This window comes from Petromyzon marinus, chromosome 27 (genome assembly GCF_048934315.1).
Source record: "Petromyzon marinus isolate PM22_M1 ecotype Great Lakes invasive population chromosome 27, UKy_Petmar_22M1.pri1.0, whole genome shotgun sequence".
Classification (NCBI taxonomy): domain Eukaryota; kingdom Metazoa; phylum Chordata; class Hyperoartia; order Petromyzontiformes; family Petromyzontidae; genus Petromyzon; species Petromyzon marinus.
Window position 1 is genome coordinate 4,897,997 of NC_133693.1, and position 19,547 is coordinate 4,917,543.

Consider the following 19,547-nt stretch of genomic DNA (forward strand, 5'->3'; position numbering starts at 1 on the left):
TTCTGCCAAGGGCCATTTGGATATTTAGAACATCATTCGCGGGCCATACAAAATGATCAACTTAAAAATTAGCCCGTTATATTCGGTCAAACTTTTCATTAACTCACGCCTAATGTGATGGCTGTAACTGCTTCTCTTTGGTGAGGCGTGTGATGATGTTAGCTGGTATTGATGATGTTGCTACTCGCAACTGCTTTGCCAGGTTTGCTCCTAGATTGATTGAATTTCAAGTCCCGCCTGCGGTTGCCTTGGCAGGGCCAGAACAAATGATTTCACGGGCCTCATACGGCCCGCGGGCCGAACGTTCCCCACCCCTGATATAAAACATGAGATACAGCGGCTAAGCATTTCGGAGAAGGGGGGTAACTGCCCCCCTTTCCCCCTCACGAGGTGCACCTCTACATGTACTGCAGTTACAATCACAGCACCATTTCTCAGTTGAGTCAACACCAACAACTGTCACCATCAAATTTTGATTTAAAGCTTTCGTGACTGCAGGAATTCATATTCTTAGCTCTTTCGGTAAAGTCACGTTGAAGGGAAACAATAAAATAATAAAATATATATTCGACCATAACACAAACGGTCACCTGATGACGACCGTTTGTGTTATGGTCGAAACGTCGTGAGAATTTTTTTATTGTTTTATATATAATTTATTATTTTATTGTTTCCCTTCAACGTGACTTTACCGAAAGAGCTAAGAATATAACTGTCACCATCCTTCCACGAAGTGGCGTTGACATAGCCACAGGCCACTTGTGCCAGGCTCCGTGCAGTTTGAGGCTATAATCATATTCAAGTGCGGAAGGCTCGCCGCTGGCAAGGAGGTCATGGGACAGACCCAGGTGGGCATTGCTCAACTGACCGAGATGACTGACAGATCCAGCATCTGCGTTCTCAGCTGTGCCCAGCCCTGCTGTCCTCTGAACTTGAACCTGCTGAAACTCAGATAAGGTAAACCGAATCCCACACATGAATAACAGCAACATTGGCGGCGGTTGATGACACGTGTTTATTTTGTCATTGTCTCTCTGCCGAAGGTTACAAAACGCTTTTATTGTGTTGTGTTTGTTCGTGATAGTACTATTAGTAATTAGAGAAAACATAATGTGCCAATGACATGAAAAGTCCCGCTTTGTATAGTACATGACTGCAATATACAATTTTAGTACTCAAATGTCAACAATAATCCAAACGGCATATTCTGCATTAGTGGCTACATATACGAGTGTCCACAGTACATGTGTCTGTCAGTGATCGTCTCCGTATATCTCCGTCTTCATTTCTCTGCGTCTCCATGTCTTTTCTCTCGATGTCCATCTCAGTCACTGTCTACGCTTCTCTCTCCGTCCCATCTCAGTAACGCCATCTCTGCGTCTCTACGTGTCTGTCGGTCTCTCTCCATGTGACTCTTCCTTCGCCGACATCTCTCTCCATGCCGTGTATCTGCATCCGTCGATCTGCGTGTCTGTGTCAATCACATCGCGATCGGAACATATCCGAATAAGCAATAACAATAATACGGTAATAAAGCTGAGCCCTGCTATAAATAAACACCACGCCAAGATGCGTACAATTTCAACATACAAATACTCACTTGGATTACAGGATGTCCATTCAGTGCGCATACATATAACTGAACAACAAAGCAACCATAGAGCCACTCTCAGCTTTACACGCCATGGGGAATAAGTGCTCTTAACGAGCACCCGATTAAGGCCAGCACGACACAACATTCCTCATCTGCACCGAGCACTGGGGAGAAGAAACGAAATACAGACCTCCATGTGTGCTTATTTCTGAAGTGTGCCTGTATTGTAAGTTACTGTTTGCCCCCTCCACAGCCAGTGCCCCTCTATTTGAGTCTCGGCGTGTTCCCTCCGTTTGCCAGTATCTGTCTCTCTCTCGATATCACTTCATGTCTCTGTGTCTTTGTCTTCGTGTATGCGTCTGTGTCTGGTTTCCCTCCGTATCTCACTGTGTCCACAGGACACGGTGTCTCTTAGTTTGCTTCCAGGTGTTCCCCCTTTGTCCAATCCATCTTCTCAGGAAGGATGTTGCTTATATCGGAGCTGTGCTTATATAAGGCGTACTCTTATCCAGCTTCCAGCTACTTTTACATTTTACGCATTGCTCCGCATGGACGTGATGTCATGTAAGCCTATAATCTATTGGGTGGCGCATGCTCAGATTATTTTAGGACTTTTTTCCGCCCGTGTTTGCTAAGCGCAGGGAATGCGTTCTCGTTTATTTTGGTGCATTGTACTTTGGCCTTGTGTGCCCACGTTCCTTTGGTGACCCGGTGGACGGGTTTAAATACCGCGGCCGCTGATATTGGGAGACCGCCTCCAAAATGTGTTTGCGGGTGTTTGTGTGGATGTGTTTTGCCGAGTCTCGATGCGTCTCTCCGTTTGCCTTGTGCGTCTCTTTCCCCGTCTCTGAATCGCCACGCGTGTACGTTTCTGCGTTTCTCTGTATGCCTCGTGTCCCTATGTTTGTCTCTGCGCCACGTCTTTCTGTGTTTCTCTGTGTCCATAGATCTCCATGTCTCGTTTTTTTGTTTCTCTGTGTTTGTCTGTGTCTGTATATCAAGACAAAGATATCCCGTACAGCCTTTAACAGACTGTTGGGGAAAAAATGCTGTTAGCGATCACCTTGTTAATGAGACACGGCACACAAGGGGGTGAGTGGCCCCCTTTGTCTCCCTAGTGGAGACGTTTACACATCGCACCAGGTACTCATTCCTGGCCGAGTCAACCTAGGGGAAGCCGAGGACTAGTTCACATAATCGTCACTGGTGTTGGCCATGAGTGGGAATTGAACTCGGACGGTCCGGTTTCATCATGCAGTGCGCTAACCACCACATCACTGTATACCACACGCATGCAGACACACGACACAGGCTCAGCCTGTATCAGCTGCAGGAACTCAAGACGCATGTTTTGATTTTTTACAGGAATGCAGGGCCCACCACAATTTGCTCTTCAGCAATATCGTTGACCTGACCTCTGGGCAGAGGAAGGCACGCCCAGGCGATGTCAACTTTTGAACCTGACCTTTGTGAGCAAGGCTTGTTTACAGAAAAACACCGAGCCGCATTATGGCTCCGCTGACGCATATGTGTGCTTGTGTGTGTGTTTTCGAGGAGCAACTGTGTTGATTGCCTGAGCAAAGGAACACAGGGTGCCTATCATGGCTGCCACGCCAAGCCCACCCCCAATTTTGGGCAATTGCGGCAAAGCCATAGGCTGCCAATAAAAAAAATTCCAGAATGCTACGGCGAGTGCGAGCAAGTTGAATTGACAGTTGTCGTCTGGGAGACTTTGCACTTTTTGATAGACTGTTGAGTGCCTTGGAACAACAGTACTTTGTGAAATGTGCTATATAAGCATACTATATTGTAATGATTAAACCCTGCTATATAAGCATAATATATTGTAATGATTAAACCCATTTCACGCTTTGCCCTTCCAAGTTTTTATTTCTTTATTCTACTTTGGCGCACGAAACTTCTTTAAAAAAACTTTGCCACTTGCACTTTACCCCCGTATTTCCTATAGAACCATGTGTCTGCTTCCCACAAAGTGGTACTCATTTTTATCCACTCCTGAAGGATGAAGGAATGAGTAGCTGAGTTGACTACCCAATACAGATGTGAACTCGAGACCTTCCAGTTAAAGTCTACGCACTCCAGGGGTATTTGCCTCCCCAAATTAATTAAACTGTTTCCAATTGCAGGGTCGTGCCTGTTAGTGACAGCAGCGCAAAAGCATTTGTTTTTTTCTCCAAGGTATATTGTGCTTACGTCACACGGTGGAGTTATCTAATCAGAACTCTTGGACAGCAGTGCAATAACATCACAACTTATTAGAGAATGGCATGTGGAAGGTGATAGCAAACAACTACTTCTGAAATCCATTCAATTGTCTCATCCACACTAAGAGGCGCACCAACGCATATTCCCTGCTGTAGAGGCATTCATCGCATGACAAAGCAAACATGTTTGTAATTCTGAGAACTTAAATACACCGAGTGAAGTGAAATCCCAAATTGTATAACTTAATGTCTTCTCAGTGCAGTCAGTGACGACCGAACTGAAACCGCCAACCTACTACACTCGAGACCTCGGTTTAACCACGCGTGGCCAAAACCCAGATTCGAACCTCACAGTTGAGGGGCTCAGAGACTTGAGACACAATATCAGTCTCCTGTGACACCCGGCCATCTTGTGCTAAAACCTCCAGGCGCTGTTCACGCGGAGCAGCTAGAGGACAAACTACGTTGTGTCCTTCCCACGCGAATTCTTAATCTTCATGATGCCCAGCAGCATTACGCGGAGTGACGGCTTTGAGTTCTCCTCCGCCTGCGCGAGGTCCTCTTTGACCGGCGAGCCGTTCGGGCTGTCCCCGACCTTCCCGGACGAGTTCGACTCCGCCGCTCGTCCTTTGACGTTGGCGCTGCTTTTCCTCTTCTCCTCGCCGGCCGCGGGACCCACAGGGGGTTTGGCTGCGGCCTGGGACGTTGCCACGCTCGCTGACCGGCGCCTCTCGTGGACGGTCTTGCTGGGCGGCACCTCCAGCCGATCCGGCACCAGCCGCAGGGTGGTGCGGTCGAGCGAGCCCGAGCGCAGGGCACGGCGTGGCAGGAGTCCGTGCTGCTCTGTGCCCTGGGTGCTGTGAGACGCACGACGTCCCATCATGAGTTGCATCGGGGGTCCGTCCATCATCTCGCTCTGCTGCAGCGATGACGACGGTAGCTGCCACCGCCGCGTGTCCCTGAGCGTGCGAAGCGTTTGCGCCTTAACCGGCATCGTGACCACCACACGGCCGGGCGAGCCCAGCTGTCGCTCCGTGCCATCGCACGATACGGACAGGCTGCGCTTGCGGCGGTGGAGCTGCTGCTGCGGCACCCGCAACAGCTGCAGCTGCTGCTCGTAGCGGGAGCCGTGCGGTGGCTGCAGATACACCAGTTCGTCGGTGAGTGACGACGTGGAGAGGGCGCGCCTCCTGCCCTGCTGTTGCTGCTGCAGCAGCAGCATCGGCGGTTGCTGGTGCAAGTGCAGCTGGTGCAGGGCCTCCTCGGCTTTGCTGCTGCTGCTGCTCATCATCATGATCGCCTTCTCCCGGCGCAGCCGCTCCTCCGAGCCGTTCACCACCCGAGGCACGTACCGAACTTCGGTGGAGCGAAGGTCGAAGCCCACACGCAAGGCGGGTCGCTCCTTGGCGTCTCCGTCGCCCTCGGCCGCCTTGAGGGCAGATTTCAGAGGCCTCTGTGGGCCCTGAGGGCATAGCCACGCGTTCTTTCCCGTGGGATGCATGGGGGCCTGTACCTTTTGCATCGCGCCTCGAGTCTTTGATCGGTGATGTGATTATAGAGTTGTGAGCGCAGAGAGGAGCTGTGGCAGGGGAAGGGCAAGCGCGTGGGTGCGTTGATGGGAGGTAGGTGAGCAAGGGAGTGAGTGTGCAGGTAGTGGGGTCGGTGGGTGGGTGTCTGAGTTGGCCAGGTGGCTCTGGGTTAAGAGCGCTGAGCTGGCAGAGCTGAAATCCTGAGCGAGTGAAGGAGTGAGTTCGTTTTGTATGTATGTTGAACTTCGTTTGCACTGTCTGTAGCCAAACGTGCTAATAGGAGGTGCGGCGGAAGGACAACAAACTAAACACAAAAAAGCAGCTCTTAGTGGCTTCCTAATATCTTAATGAAAAGCAATCCACATGACCACAGAAGCGCTTCTGAAAGCGCATGATGCAGTGACCGTCTTTGTTCGATGGCCAGGAAGAAGCCACTGCGAGGATGACCGGAGTTCACGTGATGCTTAGTGCTCCTTGACGAGATCAGCAAGGTATATTCAGGACTTGGTCCCGGTCAGTAGGCCCTGGTCAGACGCCTCCTCTCCTAAATTTTGAACAAAGTCACACATGATGAATAACACCAAGCATTTAACCAATCACAGTTAAGTTCACAGCTTTACTTTTAAAACACTCCACATGCACACATTGTCAAAGGGCAGCATACAGCTCATAGTCGATGATGGTTTGATGTCTGCTTTTACTGATACTGCTGCTGCTGCTGATAATAATAACTACTCAACTGGAGCTATTGATGCATTGGTATCTGGATTGCCTTTGTACTATTCGCCTTTTGTTATTCTCAGGTTTGACACCGGTGAAACAAGGCCATAAAGGAGGCTGTCTGTGGTGTAGAGCAATCAGTTCCAAGGACAACGCATACATTATTATCAAAACACGTTTGTTTGAATGTTCTACCATAAGCATGTGTGTTTATTGCAGACTTGACTCTTATCAAAACGCGTATATTTGGTGTTTGAACGTCTTAACATCTGAATTAATGCCGGTAATGGATAAAATCCTCTTCTTTTTTTTCCATCAATAATAACACAGCGACTGCTGCTGATGATAATGATGATGACGACGATGACAAATATGACGATGATTTTCTTAAATTTCCCTTGTGTGACAGCTCAGGCCCGCGCAGTGAAAGGGGGCGAATGTGCAATTGGATGCGAGAGCACGCACAGATAAGCGGATACCTTTGATACCAATAACCTGCGCGCTCCGTAAGGCGACGACGCCTCCGCATGCCCATCGGGCCGGGGATGGGGGAGTTGGCGTGCCGGGGGTTAAACTTCTATTTTTGCCACGTGCAATCAAACAACCAAACGAATGGTTTGAAAGCAGCCATTGTTCTATTACTGTGGTGGAAACGCAGGAGGGTTGTGTGCATCGTGTCAGCGTATTTAATGTCTGCGCTACCCACCGACAACGCCCCCACTCTGCACGGAAGCTGTCAAGGGAGGCATCGCGTGATTGGCAGGAGATCAGCGTCGCATTTTGTTGTTGTTGCTTAAAGGCGGGAAATATAATAATGGAACGAACATGCAACTCAGGCCACCATGCAATTGCCTTGTTAATAACAGTACACCGTACAGGGCCTTCTGCGCCAATTAAACCTCTCTTAAAATTAGTTTATGTATGTGTAATGGGTTCAACTGAGTCACAGACGTAGACACATTTATTCAGTTCCAACACACGGGGGTAACTTCCCCTGAACAGAATAACAACCTAAGGTGGTGACTACCAGGCTAGCTACACTAGTTACTACACTAGTAACTACACTAGTTACTACACTAGTAACTACACTAGTTACTACACTAGTTACTACGTAACTGTTACTACAGACCGGGACCAACGACTTCGGCCCGGGACCACGTGTTGGAGTCTCGTTGAACGGAGAATGCAGACGAAGGGCTTCTTCCAGGATGAACAACAACAACAACAACCCTGGGTCCCTCTCGGGACCCGGCTTATATTCTCTGTAGCGTGGCCGGCTCCGCCCTTGGCCACGTCCCCCTTCCAGAATCCTCGGGAAGGATCTGGGTCCCAATCACGTGACCCCCCCCCTAGCCCCCTCTTGGGGCCCCTCTGTCAACTTAACCGGTCACGTGTCCTCCCGGGTCAACCAGAGTGCCATGGCCTCACGTGACCTTATCCTTCGGTCGGCACCCACATACCCTGTCCTGTAGGGTCGGCACTGCACTTAATGCGTGGTGCCATCCAGCGCTATTATTCAGCGCACACCGTGCCCCTCTAGGGCCGGTACTACACCCGCAACATGGTGACACCCAGCGATGTCACCACATATGTGCTGCATGTGCGGGCAAGGACAACAAACTAAACGCAAAAAAAGCAGTTCTAAAAAAAATAGTTTTCAATCAGAATTATTTAAAAGTGCACAGCTCCGGTGGCTTCCTAATATCGGAAGGAAGAGCGTTCCAGACGGCCGCAGAAGTGCATCTGAAATCTCGCGATGCGGTGACCGTCTTTGTTCGATGACTGAGCCAAAAGCCACTGCTGCTGCGAGGATAACCGGAGTTCGCGTGATGATGGTGTATGCTCCTTGAGAACAGCAAAGGTATTGCGGTTTACATTCACTCTCACTAAACATTCACTAAACGCCATGTCTAACGTTAAGCTTAGGAACCAGTATGTGAGCGCGGGTCTCCGTGCTATCATCACTGCAGATGTAAAATATAGTCAGGGATTCATTTCAACTGTGTCTTGTCTGGGTCAGCGACCCCCAAAAAAAATTATAAATCCGGCACACCACATCCAGGATACCTCATGATGCGGCCAGAGGTAATATTCAGTGAGACATGACTCTCTCAATACAGTGTTATACGAAATGTATATAAATTTATCGCAATGTACTTTAATACCAAATGGCTTCTGCAAATCGATTTTAATTAGATGTCATTTGGTGGGGAGCTTTTTAGCAGGCCGCGGCAATAGCGAGAAAAAATATCGATTTTAAGTTCGCGATCGGTTGCTGGAGAGGATTTGCGAACATTCGCCTCATCCGAGGTCAAGTTGCGATTCGGCGAGCAACACAAGTGAAAGCCTAGCCCTACCTCTAACCATAACAAACTAGCCAATTCCACTCTATCCCTAAATATACTCAGCAAACCTGATACTAACCATAACCATATTCCAAACCGCAATAGCCAAGCAAAGTCTAGCCCTACCTCTAACCATTACAAACGAGCCAAATCGACTCTGTCCCTATATATACTAAGCAAACCAGATCCTAACCATAACCATATCCCAAACCACACGAGACAAGTAAAGTCTAGCTCTACCCCTGATCCTGACGGCATACCGCTAACTGTATATCTGAATATTCATCATCAGCCTTCATTTATCCACTGCTGGATGCAGGCCTCCCTTGTGATGTAGCAATCCCTCGTCTCGTTACACTGCAACAATCCAACCCCTAAGCACCGGGGCACGTGCTGGTCTCATGGCTGTGATGATAACACAGGTATAACAAAGATAACAAAGGTATACGTCCTTTGATACGGTTAGCCCCACTGAGTCTCACGGGTCGATTTTTTTTAGGAGGGTTCTCTTCTGGGATACCATGGCCAATACGAGTATAATAAGATAATCAGATTTTAATCACTGGACGCACTTGAACTAGAGAACTCCCGTTATGCGGATGCACTGTATTCGTTGTGGTAAACACACGCTCCGATCATAAGTTCTTAACAGCCTTCTGGACTATGGAACAACTTACACAGAGTTTGCGTAAGACTTGCGCGAGGGTGAACTTAAAGCAACACGAGTGGAGTCGGGGGCATGAGAGAGATTCGTTCTGAGCAAGACCATCTACTGGACATCTATGGGGGGGGGGGGGGGGGGGGGAAACGCGCTTCATAGCTCATCGGATTCCTCCCGCAGTAGAAACAAACATTCTGACGCTGATTTACAGCGGCAATCGAACATATAAATTTGACGGGAAGCGAACTGGAGACGTTAAAGATCCCGCCGCGTGTAGCCTTTAACAGACTGCTGGGACAAGTGTTGTTAGCGAGCGCCTATTACGATAAGTAAAAGTCGGAACGGCGCACGAGTGGGAGGGATTGGTAAAACTCCACGCCCGGCCGCCTTTGTCTCCCCGGCGCCGATGTTTTACACACACCGCAACCAGCTACTTGTTTACGATTACACCGAACTCGGTGAAGTACAGAGCTGGTTCTGGTTTTCACCGAGCCACTGATGTCAACCGTGGTTGGTAATTGAACTCAAGTTGGCGAGAGTTCGTCCCGAAGTGCGCTAACCACTACGCCACCGCTCCCTACGTAAGGTGACACATTGTGGAGTACGGCGATGTAAAAACGCTCATTGATTTAATTTGTCAAAACGTGAGTGAGCGTTTTAATAGTGAAAAAGTCTTGAGACTCTGAGGCTTTCTTGGTTAAATAAAGGACACGTTGAGTGGAGCGGTGGTGCAGTGATTAGCGCACTGCGCTGTGAACTCGGCAAACCTCTGTTCGATTCAAACTTGATTTTAATTTTCTGTTCGATTCCCGGTCACGGCTAACATCAGTGGTCACGTAACATCAGAACCGGTACTGACCAGCGTGGTGAAGTATGGTTACCCCCCGTCCCCGTGCCCATCCATAACCGATAGGGTGTGGGGGATGTCTTTACCCAGCAGTGGATGAATAAAGTTGCTGTAATTATCATCATTACGTGTCTGTATTACCTTCAGGATAATAACGACTCTAATCACACACAATATGTAGCACACACACACATAGCCTGTGAGTGTAGCACAGGGCCCGGCAGCTAAAATAACAAGAAGATAATTTGTTTTCGAATTCGGTCAATCTTTAAAGAGCGACAATGCACCGTGGTGGTGGTGGTGGTGGATACGAGAGACGATCCTTAATCGATAACGGTCACGAAGCAGCCCTTTAAAAGGACCCCCCACGCGTCTAACGGAGTCGCGTGTTGCCGGCTCCTGGCGTGGTCGCACAACTCAACGACGACTTCTTCTTACCTGGCGACGGAAGGGAGAGAGAGAGGGCGCTTGACGTTTGAGTCGCGTCCGTCTGTGTCTGTCTGCGTCTATCACGGGCACATCCACGTCGATCGAAGGAGCCGCCGCTGACTGAATCAGTCTTGGGAAATCATCCAGCCACAAAAGAACGTCCAGCAGCGGCAGCAGCAGCGACGAAGACGACGACGAAGACGGCGGCGGCGGCGGCAACTTTTATTGCCTCGTGAATTCCAAACGACCACCCCCACGCGCCGCCGTTCACGCAGAGCGCAAAAAACAACAGCGGCGACTGCGGCTGCGGCGTTCCTCCTTGGGCCATGAGATTGTGACGACGTCCTTTCTAGCCAGCCGATAACAAATACAAAATAATAATAATCACGAAGCGGAGATGTAGACGCTGTGGTGAGATGACGTTGGAGACGATGTTGACGTTATCGCGTGAGCTGCGCGCGCGTTGTGGTGGCGGGGCTCGTGGACGAGGTTCAGCGCGGAGCTTCCGACGGAGCGCGCAGAGCGCCGTCGTCCTCGTCACGAGGTGGCGCGTGACGAGGAGACCGGGGGGGGGGGGGGGGGTGGTGGTGGGGGGCTTCTTCAGCTGCAGGCCACCGCCGTCACCTCCTTACCCCCCTGCACAGCCCTACGTTGGTCACCCAGCATGGTTCGTACAAAGACCCCCCCCCCCGTCTCGTATCGCCTTGACGGACTATTTGGGGCAAGTGGTGTAAGCGAGTATCTGCATACCTGTTATAACCCCTTATCAGACCTATTCAGATCTTATTGGTCACCCCGTGCACCTTATAAATCTCGACGTTCATCCTACAAAGTCCCGTCACAAGAAACACAAACAAATAGACACAAACATTGTTTTGCGCGTATTGAAACGGCTGTACGCCGTATGGACCTGAAAACTCAATTCCCCTGTACAAGAAGAATACGGAGTAAACCGTGATGGGTTGACAGCGATGAATATCTGTCCTATGAAGGTCGGCACGAGCACACACATGGGCTCGTGTGTGCGCCCATGCCCGGCCGCCTTTGTCTCCCTAATTATGATATTTTTCACACCAGGCACCACACCAGGTACTAATTTTGAGGCTGAGTCGACCTGCGGCAGGACCTGGACCGGTTCAAATATTCGCCACTGGTTTTGGTAGTGAACGGGAATCGTGCTCGGGTCACCGGGTTCTTAGCGTAATGCGTTTCCCACACGCACACACAACAGAGACTTACATAGACATAGAGAGGCATACATAGACACAAACATAACAAAGACACCTACAAAGACATAGACATTCACAAAGACACACAGGCATACTGTACATTAGCCAGAGAAACATAGAAAAAGTAAAAATGCAGAAATACATACATACATACACATAACAAAATATGTTACACACCACTGCTGTAGAGTACTCATTTAAGGCCGAATCAACCTAAGGGAAGCCAGGGACAGGATCAGTTAAACCCTCACAACCAGTGCCGGATTATCCTAGTAGCAAAAGTAGCTACTACATATGTAGCTACGGGCTCCGCACTTTTAAGGGCCCTGCGCTAAATGCTTTCAAGATATCAATTCCAGTTCAGTGAGTCTGCACTTGCTTTATTACTATAGTGCTATACCGCCTTCAACTTTTATGAACGATTGGGTGTTTAAGGTTAGCGATTTGTCGTATTATCTGGCTGTATAGCAAATGAAAAAAACACAAAAAAAGAAAAAAATGTGTTTTAATATTCATGTTTTTATTTTATTTAGGGCCCATTATAACACATGCTGCTGCCCCGCACTAGCTTAATCCGGCACTGGTTATCCCTCACAACTGATGTTAGCCGTGGTCCGGAATGGAACTCAGATTTTCGGGTTTGTCGGCCGAGTGCGCGAACGACTGCTCCACCGCGCGCCAAACAAAGTTATACACACACGCAGGAAGACAAAGACACCTAACACCAAGCCAGCAACCTCTCTTGCACCCCACCTCCTCCACTAACCCCAACACGTCACCGGGATCATATACCGTATGCACGCACGTGTGCAGATGACTTGATGGCTCTGCCTGCCTGCTCCCTTGCCATCATAGCTACGTTTTTTTATTTATTTGGGCAATGCAAATAGATCTCTCACGCGTACAGGCCCCCATCTAAAATGAATATCGCTATTCAACACATCCATAAATCCCAACATTGCACCACAATTTCCCAAGGCGATACACTGTATGATGTACATCTTGCTCAATTGCTTGGCAATGGCCCGATGCTTTACTCTAAAGTTTTCCCTCGTTTATGGCAGCTGCGATGGAAAAGTCCACACGCGGTATTTCGCAGAGCACAGGGGTACTCCAAGGAAGGGCAAAATAGTCATCTTTGAAAAAACATCGAGACCTCTTTAAGCCAACGTGCAACCCTGAAAATTATCTCACGCCACTGTTTTGTGGAACGACCTCCACCAGGGGGAGCCCCTCTCCAGAGTACTGCAGGGTGTGTTTTGGCCTATTCTTCCGCGTCAGTGGTACCCACACTTTCCCCCACCACACACATGACCCGCCGATCGACTGACAGCGGTGAACCCATTTGTACTCTGCTGGGTAGGACGGGAAGCCATGGGTGATACTCGGCGAATTGTGGCCAGATATGTGTCCAGGTGCGTATGAAGGATCCTGTATCAGTTTTATGTGTTTCCAACACTTTGGCCGTCAACATTCTCAGCAAGAGTGCCAATTAGTTTTGTCGCTGTTTGAAGTCAACTTGTTTGCTGGAAATGGAGAATACTGCAAAATACGGACACATCTTAAGCAATCCTATGCTAAACAGTCCCCAGATTATCGGTGCTCTCGATACGATTGCACAGCGAAAGAATCACACAAGCATAATTAACAAAAACAACACATTCGTCAATTGCGACGTGACCTTGAAGACAATATAAAATAGCCGACGTTTCAAGCAATGGTACTTATTCATAGAAGTAGTACCGTCGGCTTTGGCATTCCTCGACGTTGGGTCATTTCGCTCTTGAACATGTCGCTGCCATACGCAAGAATAGAATAGCACATTTAGGGACTCCTTTACTTACGAACATTGGATAAACCTCGCCTGTGTGTCTAGTTGCCTGTTTGGACCGAGAGGCATACGTTAAACCGTCCCGCAATAGATGGTGGTGGCATCTGCATCTGCAGAATGTGAAGAACCAGTGGCATCTACATCTACACGAGATTATACAACTTTTAAAGTCATTCTCTGTGTTTAGTGTACACGCCGTACCACATGTTTGTAATTGACAGGAGTAAAGTTGGACTTACGAACAAATCGACTTACGAACAGACCTCTGGAACCTAACTCGTTCGTTAGCAGAGGAGTCCCTGTACATATTCGAGGTCACAGAGGTAGAGTGGATGATAATATCTGGAGACTGTGTTGTGAAGAAGGGCCGTTGCCCAAACATCGCCTATTTTGTATTTTTTCTTTTAAGGCCACAAGGTTGATGATGAAGATTGTGTCGCGATGGTGTTTTTTTTTTGTTGCAGGGAAAGTGATTTTCTATTGACATTGAAGTGACGTGAGACAAAGAGTTATATCAGGTGGGGATTAAAGCCTTCGGACATTGACGACAATGATGATGATGGGGCAATTACACACTGCACTTCAATGGACAGCATTGAGAGAAACTAACACAGCTTCACCCGCTCCACCCATTGTCCTCTATGTCAAGGCAAAAAAACTTGCCCATCATCTCCATTGTAGTCAATGCAAAAAAAAATCGACTTCACGTTTAATCAACATCCCGAGACAGCGGAATGTAAATTGTACCCAGGATAATGAATTAGTACAATTTTATATACAGTATCATCATCAGCCGTGGTCAATGAATGCCTCCCCAAAGCCGCTCCCATTCCCCAACTCCCAGCGATGTAACGACCTCACCCAACAACTGCACGCGGACTGCTCTTGTCTCTCAATCGCCTCCTTGCATGTTCTCTCGAAATGCGTCCCATTCCCTTGGCTGCCACTCCTTAACTACCCTTGGCCATCGACCGTCGTACCCTTCGAGCGAGACGGGTCTTGCCCAAGCCCACGTCCTCTTCTTAGCAGCTTGATTTTGAAATTTAAAAAAATAGAATAAATTTCGATTTAAAGTTGTCGTGACTGCAAGGATTCATCTTCTTTGGTTCTTTCGGTAAAGTCACGTAGAAATGAGAATAAAATAATAAATTGATAAAATAAAATAACACAATAATATTCTCACGACGTTTCGGCTACAACACAAGCGGCCTTCATCAGGTGAAGGGACGAGACAGTCTGAAGGACGAGACAGTCTCGTCCCTTCACCTGATGAAGGCCGCTTGTGTTGTGGCCGAAACGTCGTAAGAATATTATTGTGTTATTTTATTTTATCAATTTATTATTTTATTCTCATTCTACGTGACTTTACCGAAAGAACCAAAGAAAATAGAATAAGTCAAAGTGCGCAAAGGAAGCGTGGTGAGCTGCACGCTTGGAACCAGCGCCAAGATAGAGGAAAAAACATCAAAGTCTTCCAGAAAAAGCACCGTATATCAACGCTGTGTACAAAAATCCCAGTGGGGTGCAAGTCAAACAAGTCAAACAATAACAACCATAAGACAATTTAAATTAAAGTTATCAGTCTAACTCTGTACTACAGCAAATAAATATGGCTAAACCAAAACGTTTTCGAAATCACCAAAATAAAGCTATAAAAACAATGTAACAGTGATCATAGGAACTGTTGTTCAAATTTAACAATAAACGCGAGGATTGGAGAACACACAAAAGCTAGAGACATAATTCCTTCGCACGTTCGCATTCAGCATGAGCGTACACCATCATCGTGCATGACCACGCAACAATGGGCAACAGCGGTGGCGTTGAGAATGTTAAACGATACTCCCTCTACGACTGCACCACGGCGCTGTGCTCGCCTCTAACCCTCGTAATGGGCCTGGAGGGGCCTCGCCCTCCCTCCCCTTTGCGAGGAGGCCGACCAATTAGCCCGTGCCGCCTGCTAATATAATAATTAGGGAACACGCTCAAACCCGCGTGCACCACGTTGATCCGATCAGATGTGGATTGCGTCCCGGGCTTTTGAGTCACACGGGCAAACCCCCGCGAGTGCGGAGCTTAGAAGAATATTTCCCCCAAGATGACCACGTCGCACGGATCAGTGCGTGGCCTCGACTCTGTGGCACCGTTACGGCGAACTTCTTTCGCACCGTACGCAGCCAAGCGTGCTTATCGGGGGCGCCTGGGAGGGAAGGATCAACGGACTTTACCCCTCCTCACCTCCGACCGAACATTTAACGGTAACCCTGGCCACTGAGGTTGATCCCGTGCCTTAAGCGGCTTATACTGTCAGGACCACTGCTGTGTACGTTGAACTTCTTTCGCACCGTACGTAATCAACCTTGCTAATCGGAGGCTCTGGGTTGGGGAGGGGGGAAGGACAAGAAACTGAACACAAATTGAACACCACTGAGCCGACGCAGCTGAGATTTTGGGTTGAAATCAGGGTGGCCGCCCGCGATGAATTCGGATTGTCGAGTGTGGCCAGTTAATATTTTAAAATCAAGTTCCCCCAACACTCGGTAAATCCTAACCCTCCACTAATCATAACCTTGCTCTCACCCCAGCCCTCCTACCCATAACGCACACGCTAATCATTATTGGAGCGTAACGTAAACATGACACCGGAATATTTCTAATTGTGGATCGATGTCCAAGCTAATTATTACACTGGTAATAATGGATGCGAAAGGCGCCATATATAGGGCATCGATTTGGCATTGACGTCAGATCAAATCGTCGCCTGTGTCGCTTACGTCACAGCGCGTAGCCTCCTCTCGGCAAGCGAGCCTTCGACACAACACGTGGCCTCAAAGTGCACTTGGCTGGCACAGGCGCCGTGGTGGTGCCACGATCGTTTAGTGGCGAATGGTCGGGTATTGGTGATCTCCAAGAGGCGTTTTGGGTCGCACTGCCGCACGTATACAGATAACTGATACTGTCACGCCGACCGTGATGATTACCTAAGGGGCCGTCCATAATGACGTCACGCGATTTTGGACGATTTTTGACCCCCCCCCCCACCCCTTCGTCACACGGCGTCACGAAAAGTCAGACCCCCCTCAAATATGACGTCACAAAGCTCTGCTCCCCCCCCCCTCCCAAAAAAATCAAACATGCTTCAAATCGCTTTAAACTATTGTCATTGTAGTGCGTATTTAATGTGGCGCTGCACTCTGATGTAGTAGGAGAATTTGTTTTATTAAAAAGTCTATTTAATTAAGTAGAACGTGTTGTCTATATTTATTTAAAGTTGCGCATTTCGATGTGACGTCACATTTCTCAAACGCCCCCCCCCCCATCGTCACACATCGTCACAAATGTCTGACCCCCCCCCCCCCCCATAGCCCTATAGGTGCGTGACGTTATTTATGGACAGCCCCTAATGCTGACTGACGATTTCAGTAAATACCGATTGCGATGTGAAATCACCAACGCTGACTGTGATTACTGTAAAAGCAGCGCTGCAATCGCTTGCTTCACGCCACTGCTGGCAGAAGTGACCAACGACGAGATAGAGCCCCACGAGAGGGCATTTGGCCTACTCTTCCACGCTGGCAAGACGTCTTTGACGCGGCTGAGAATGCTCACAATATTACCCCACCTCCGATTAGCACGGTTGGCCACGTATGGTGTGAAAGAAGTTCAACATACATACATACCACGCGAAATGCCGATCAAATAAATGTGCTTGAACCCATTTATTACCGCTGGGTGGGAAAAAGGCAGTGACAGATTTTAGGAGCTTGCACCAACCCATCGTTTCAACAGCCGCGCCGGGAACTCGGATTGAACCGGCACCCTCTGGGTTGCAAGCTCAGCGTGCTTCCCATTGCACCAGAGCAGCACGTGCTCCACATGTCGATTCAAAACTGTTCATTTGTCATGTTTGCGATTAGCAGTTTTCTCAGGGCACCGTATTACATAGTGCGCTGTACAACCTCCTAATTAGAATCGTTTCCTCTTCCTGTCGTTATTCTCTAACCTGAAGATGGTCCATTGCCCTTCCAATGTATTATAATGTAAGGTTGTGTTCATGATGTGGTGAGTTATCATCCTTTTTACACATTGTGAATATTCTAACAATCTTCCTAGCTGGGTAGAGATATGCATCTGTTTTTTTCTGCTGTATGTATGTTGAAGTTCTTTCAACCCGTACGTAGCCAACCGTGCTATTCGGAGGTGCGGGGGAAGGACAACAAACTGAACACAAAAAATGATTTCCATAACTGCTGTTGGGGAGGTAATTATATATATTCGTCATAATTTCTGGAGTCAGAGAAAATATGACCTTGAATCAAAGGACAGCCATTGAGACTAACAGTGTAATTTTTCAAGGGAGACCCTATCAACAGAAACGGTCAACTTAGCATTTTCAAAACGTGACCACAAAACGCCCGACGTGTTTTCGGCTCCGTACCGCATGTCGTTCTGGCATGGTGTCCGACGTTTCGCTCCACGTGCTCCTTCAGGAACTCAACCGGAAAACACACCGGAGGGTTGTACAGCGCGACCGAGAAATAAAGGCAGTGCTATGACCACAGAATGTTCACCGAAGGTTATTTGGGGGTCATTGAGTAAAATATATATACTTTTTTTTTAAAGATTAATAGGTCCTCTTAGTCAAATACAGGGTGACCCAAAAGTAAATGTTTTACTTTACAATGTAAGTGAAAGTAATTTTGTGAAAAGAGTCAAAAGTCGTTTCTTGCTTAAACAAGCATATCAGAGCACTCATGCTGTGAGCACAGTGGTGAAAGTGCAATATTCCTATGGTGGGGGTCTGTTTCTACACGGGACGATGGGCCCCGACTGGACATCTTTGTAAAAAATGAGCTTCACAGCTCACGGACTTCTCATGCGGCTACTCAATTAATGGAATCTGTAGGGATGAAGGGCTCAATCGACAACCTTCAAATCCCGAGCTCCACCCTCCGACCACAATGCCAGTGAACTTCATCATTCAGGGTTGCTGCGGAACATATGGAGCGATAAACAGGCACAACAATTACAACGGACACACACACAAAGATCCCTTGCATAGCCATATATAGACTTTTCGCGGCAAGTGCTGTTAGTGAACACTTATGAAGGCCCGCACGGCACACGAGGGGGTGGGAGGCCAGCACCACGCACGGAAGCCTTTGGCTCCCCAGTGGCGATGCTTACACACCGCATCAGGTACTCATTTGATGCTGAGTCGACCTAGGGGAGGCCCAGGACCGGTTCAGATAATCGTCACTGGTGGTGGCAGCGAGCGAAAATTGAACCCGGATAGCCGAGTTCATAACGCACAGCGCTAACCAGTACACTACCGATTCCCAAATAGAAGACAAAGACACACATATAGAGAGATACACACACTCTCGTCACACACCACGTTGTCTTTTCAGACTGTTGGGGCACGTGCTGTTAAAAAGTCCCTGTGAAGGTCAACACAGTGCACAAGAGGCTGGTGTGGCCAGAGGCATGGCCGGCTGTCTTTGTCTCTCCAGTGATAATCAGACACTGCACCAAGTCGTTCATTAAAAACTGAGTCGACCTATCAGAGACCAAGGATCCGTTGTCATATCACGCGCCACTGATGTTAGCCGTGGCTGGGAATCGAACCCAGATGGTCGGATTTGTATCGCAGTGCACTAACCACTTTTCCCACTGCTCATTTCAATAGGACATTTATGCTGTATACTTTTTGTGATGACATTGATTGTACCAAGTCAATAGAGTACTGCATAGTCAATCAAACGTTATATTTATATGGCTCATGTGGCAATAATTCACCTCAAAGCACTGCAGAGAGAAAGACAAACACATGTGCAAACATGAAAGCGTACAACTTTAAAAGAAAGTGAATATAAGATAAATCACTTGTTAAAAATGAAAATTGTAAGTATAAAAAGTTTACTATTATCAGAGGAAGGTATCCTACCACTGCCTTCTGACGGGACTGAACTTTTGTTGAGGAGACGCGGAGCACAACCTCTGACCCCAGGTTGCTGTGTTTGTTGAGTCTGGGTTTGGAATCCGGTGTTTGCAGAGCGGGTCATTTGACAACCCAACCGTCCCTTAGAGTCCTGATGAACCTGTGGTGGAAAGTCCACATTCCTATGGCGAGGGCA

General features: G+C 48.2%; 1 protein-coding gene across 1 annotated transcript; it reads right to left on the bottom strand.

Annotated features, from left to right (window-relative positions):
• Positions 1–996: 996 nt before the first annotated feature.
• Positions 997–10,932, bottom strand: LOC142929230 (uncharacterized). Its single transcript, XM_076070039.1, has 2 exons — positions 10,360–10,932; positions 997–5,892 (listed from the first exon to the last, which is right to left on the bottom strand). The coding sequence occupies exon 2, from the start codon at positions 5,339–5,341 to the stop codon at positions 4,280–4,282; it is 1,062 nt and encodes a 353-aa protein (XP_075926154.1). The 5' UTR covers positions 5,342–5,892; positions 10,360–10,932; the 3' UTR covers positions 997–4,279.
• Positions 10,933–19,547: the final 8,615 nt, after the last annotated feature.

Excerpts from the sequence above, each read along its gene's own strand:
- LOC142929230 (XM_076070039.1), bottom strand. The coding sequence starts at position 5,341 with ATGCAAAAGGTACAGGCCCCCATGCATCCCACGGGAAAGAACGCGTGG.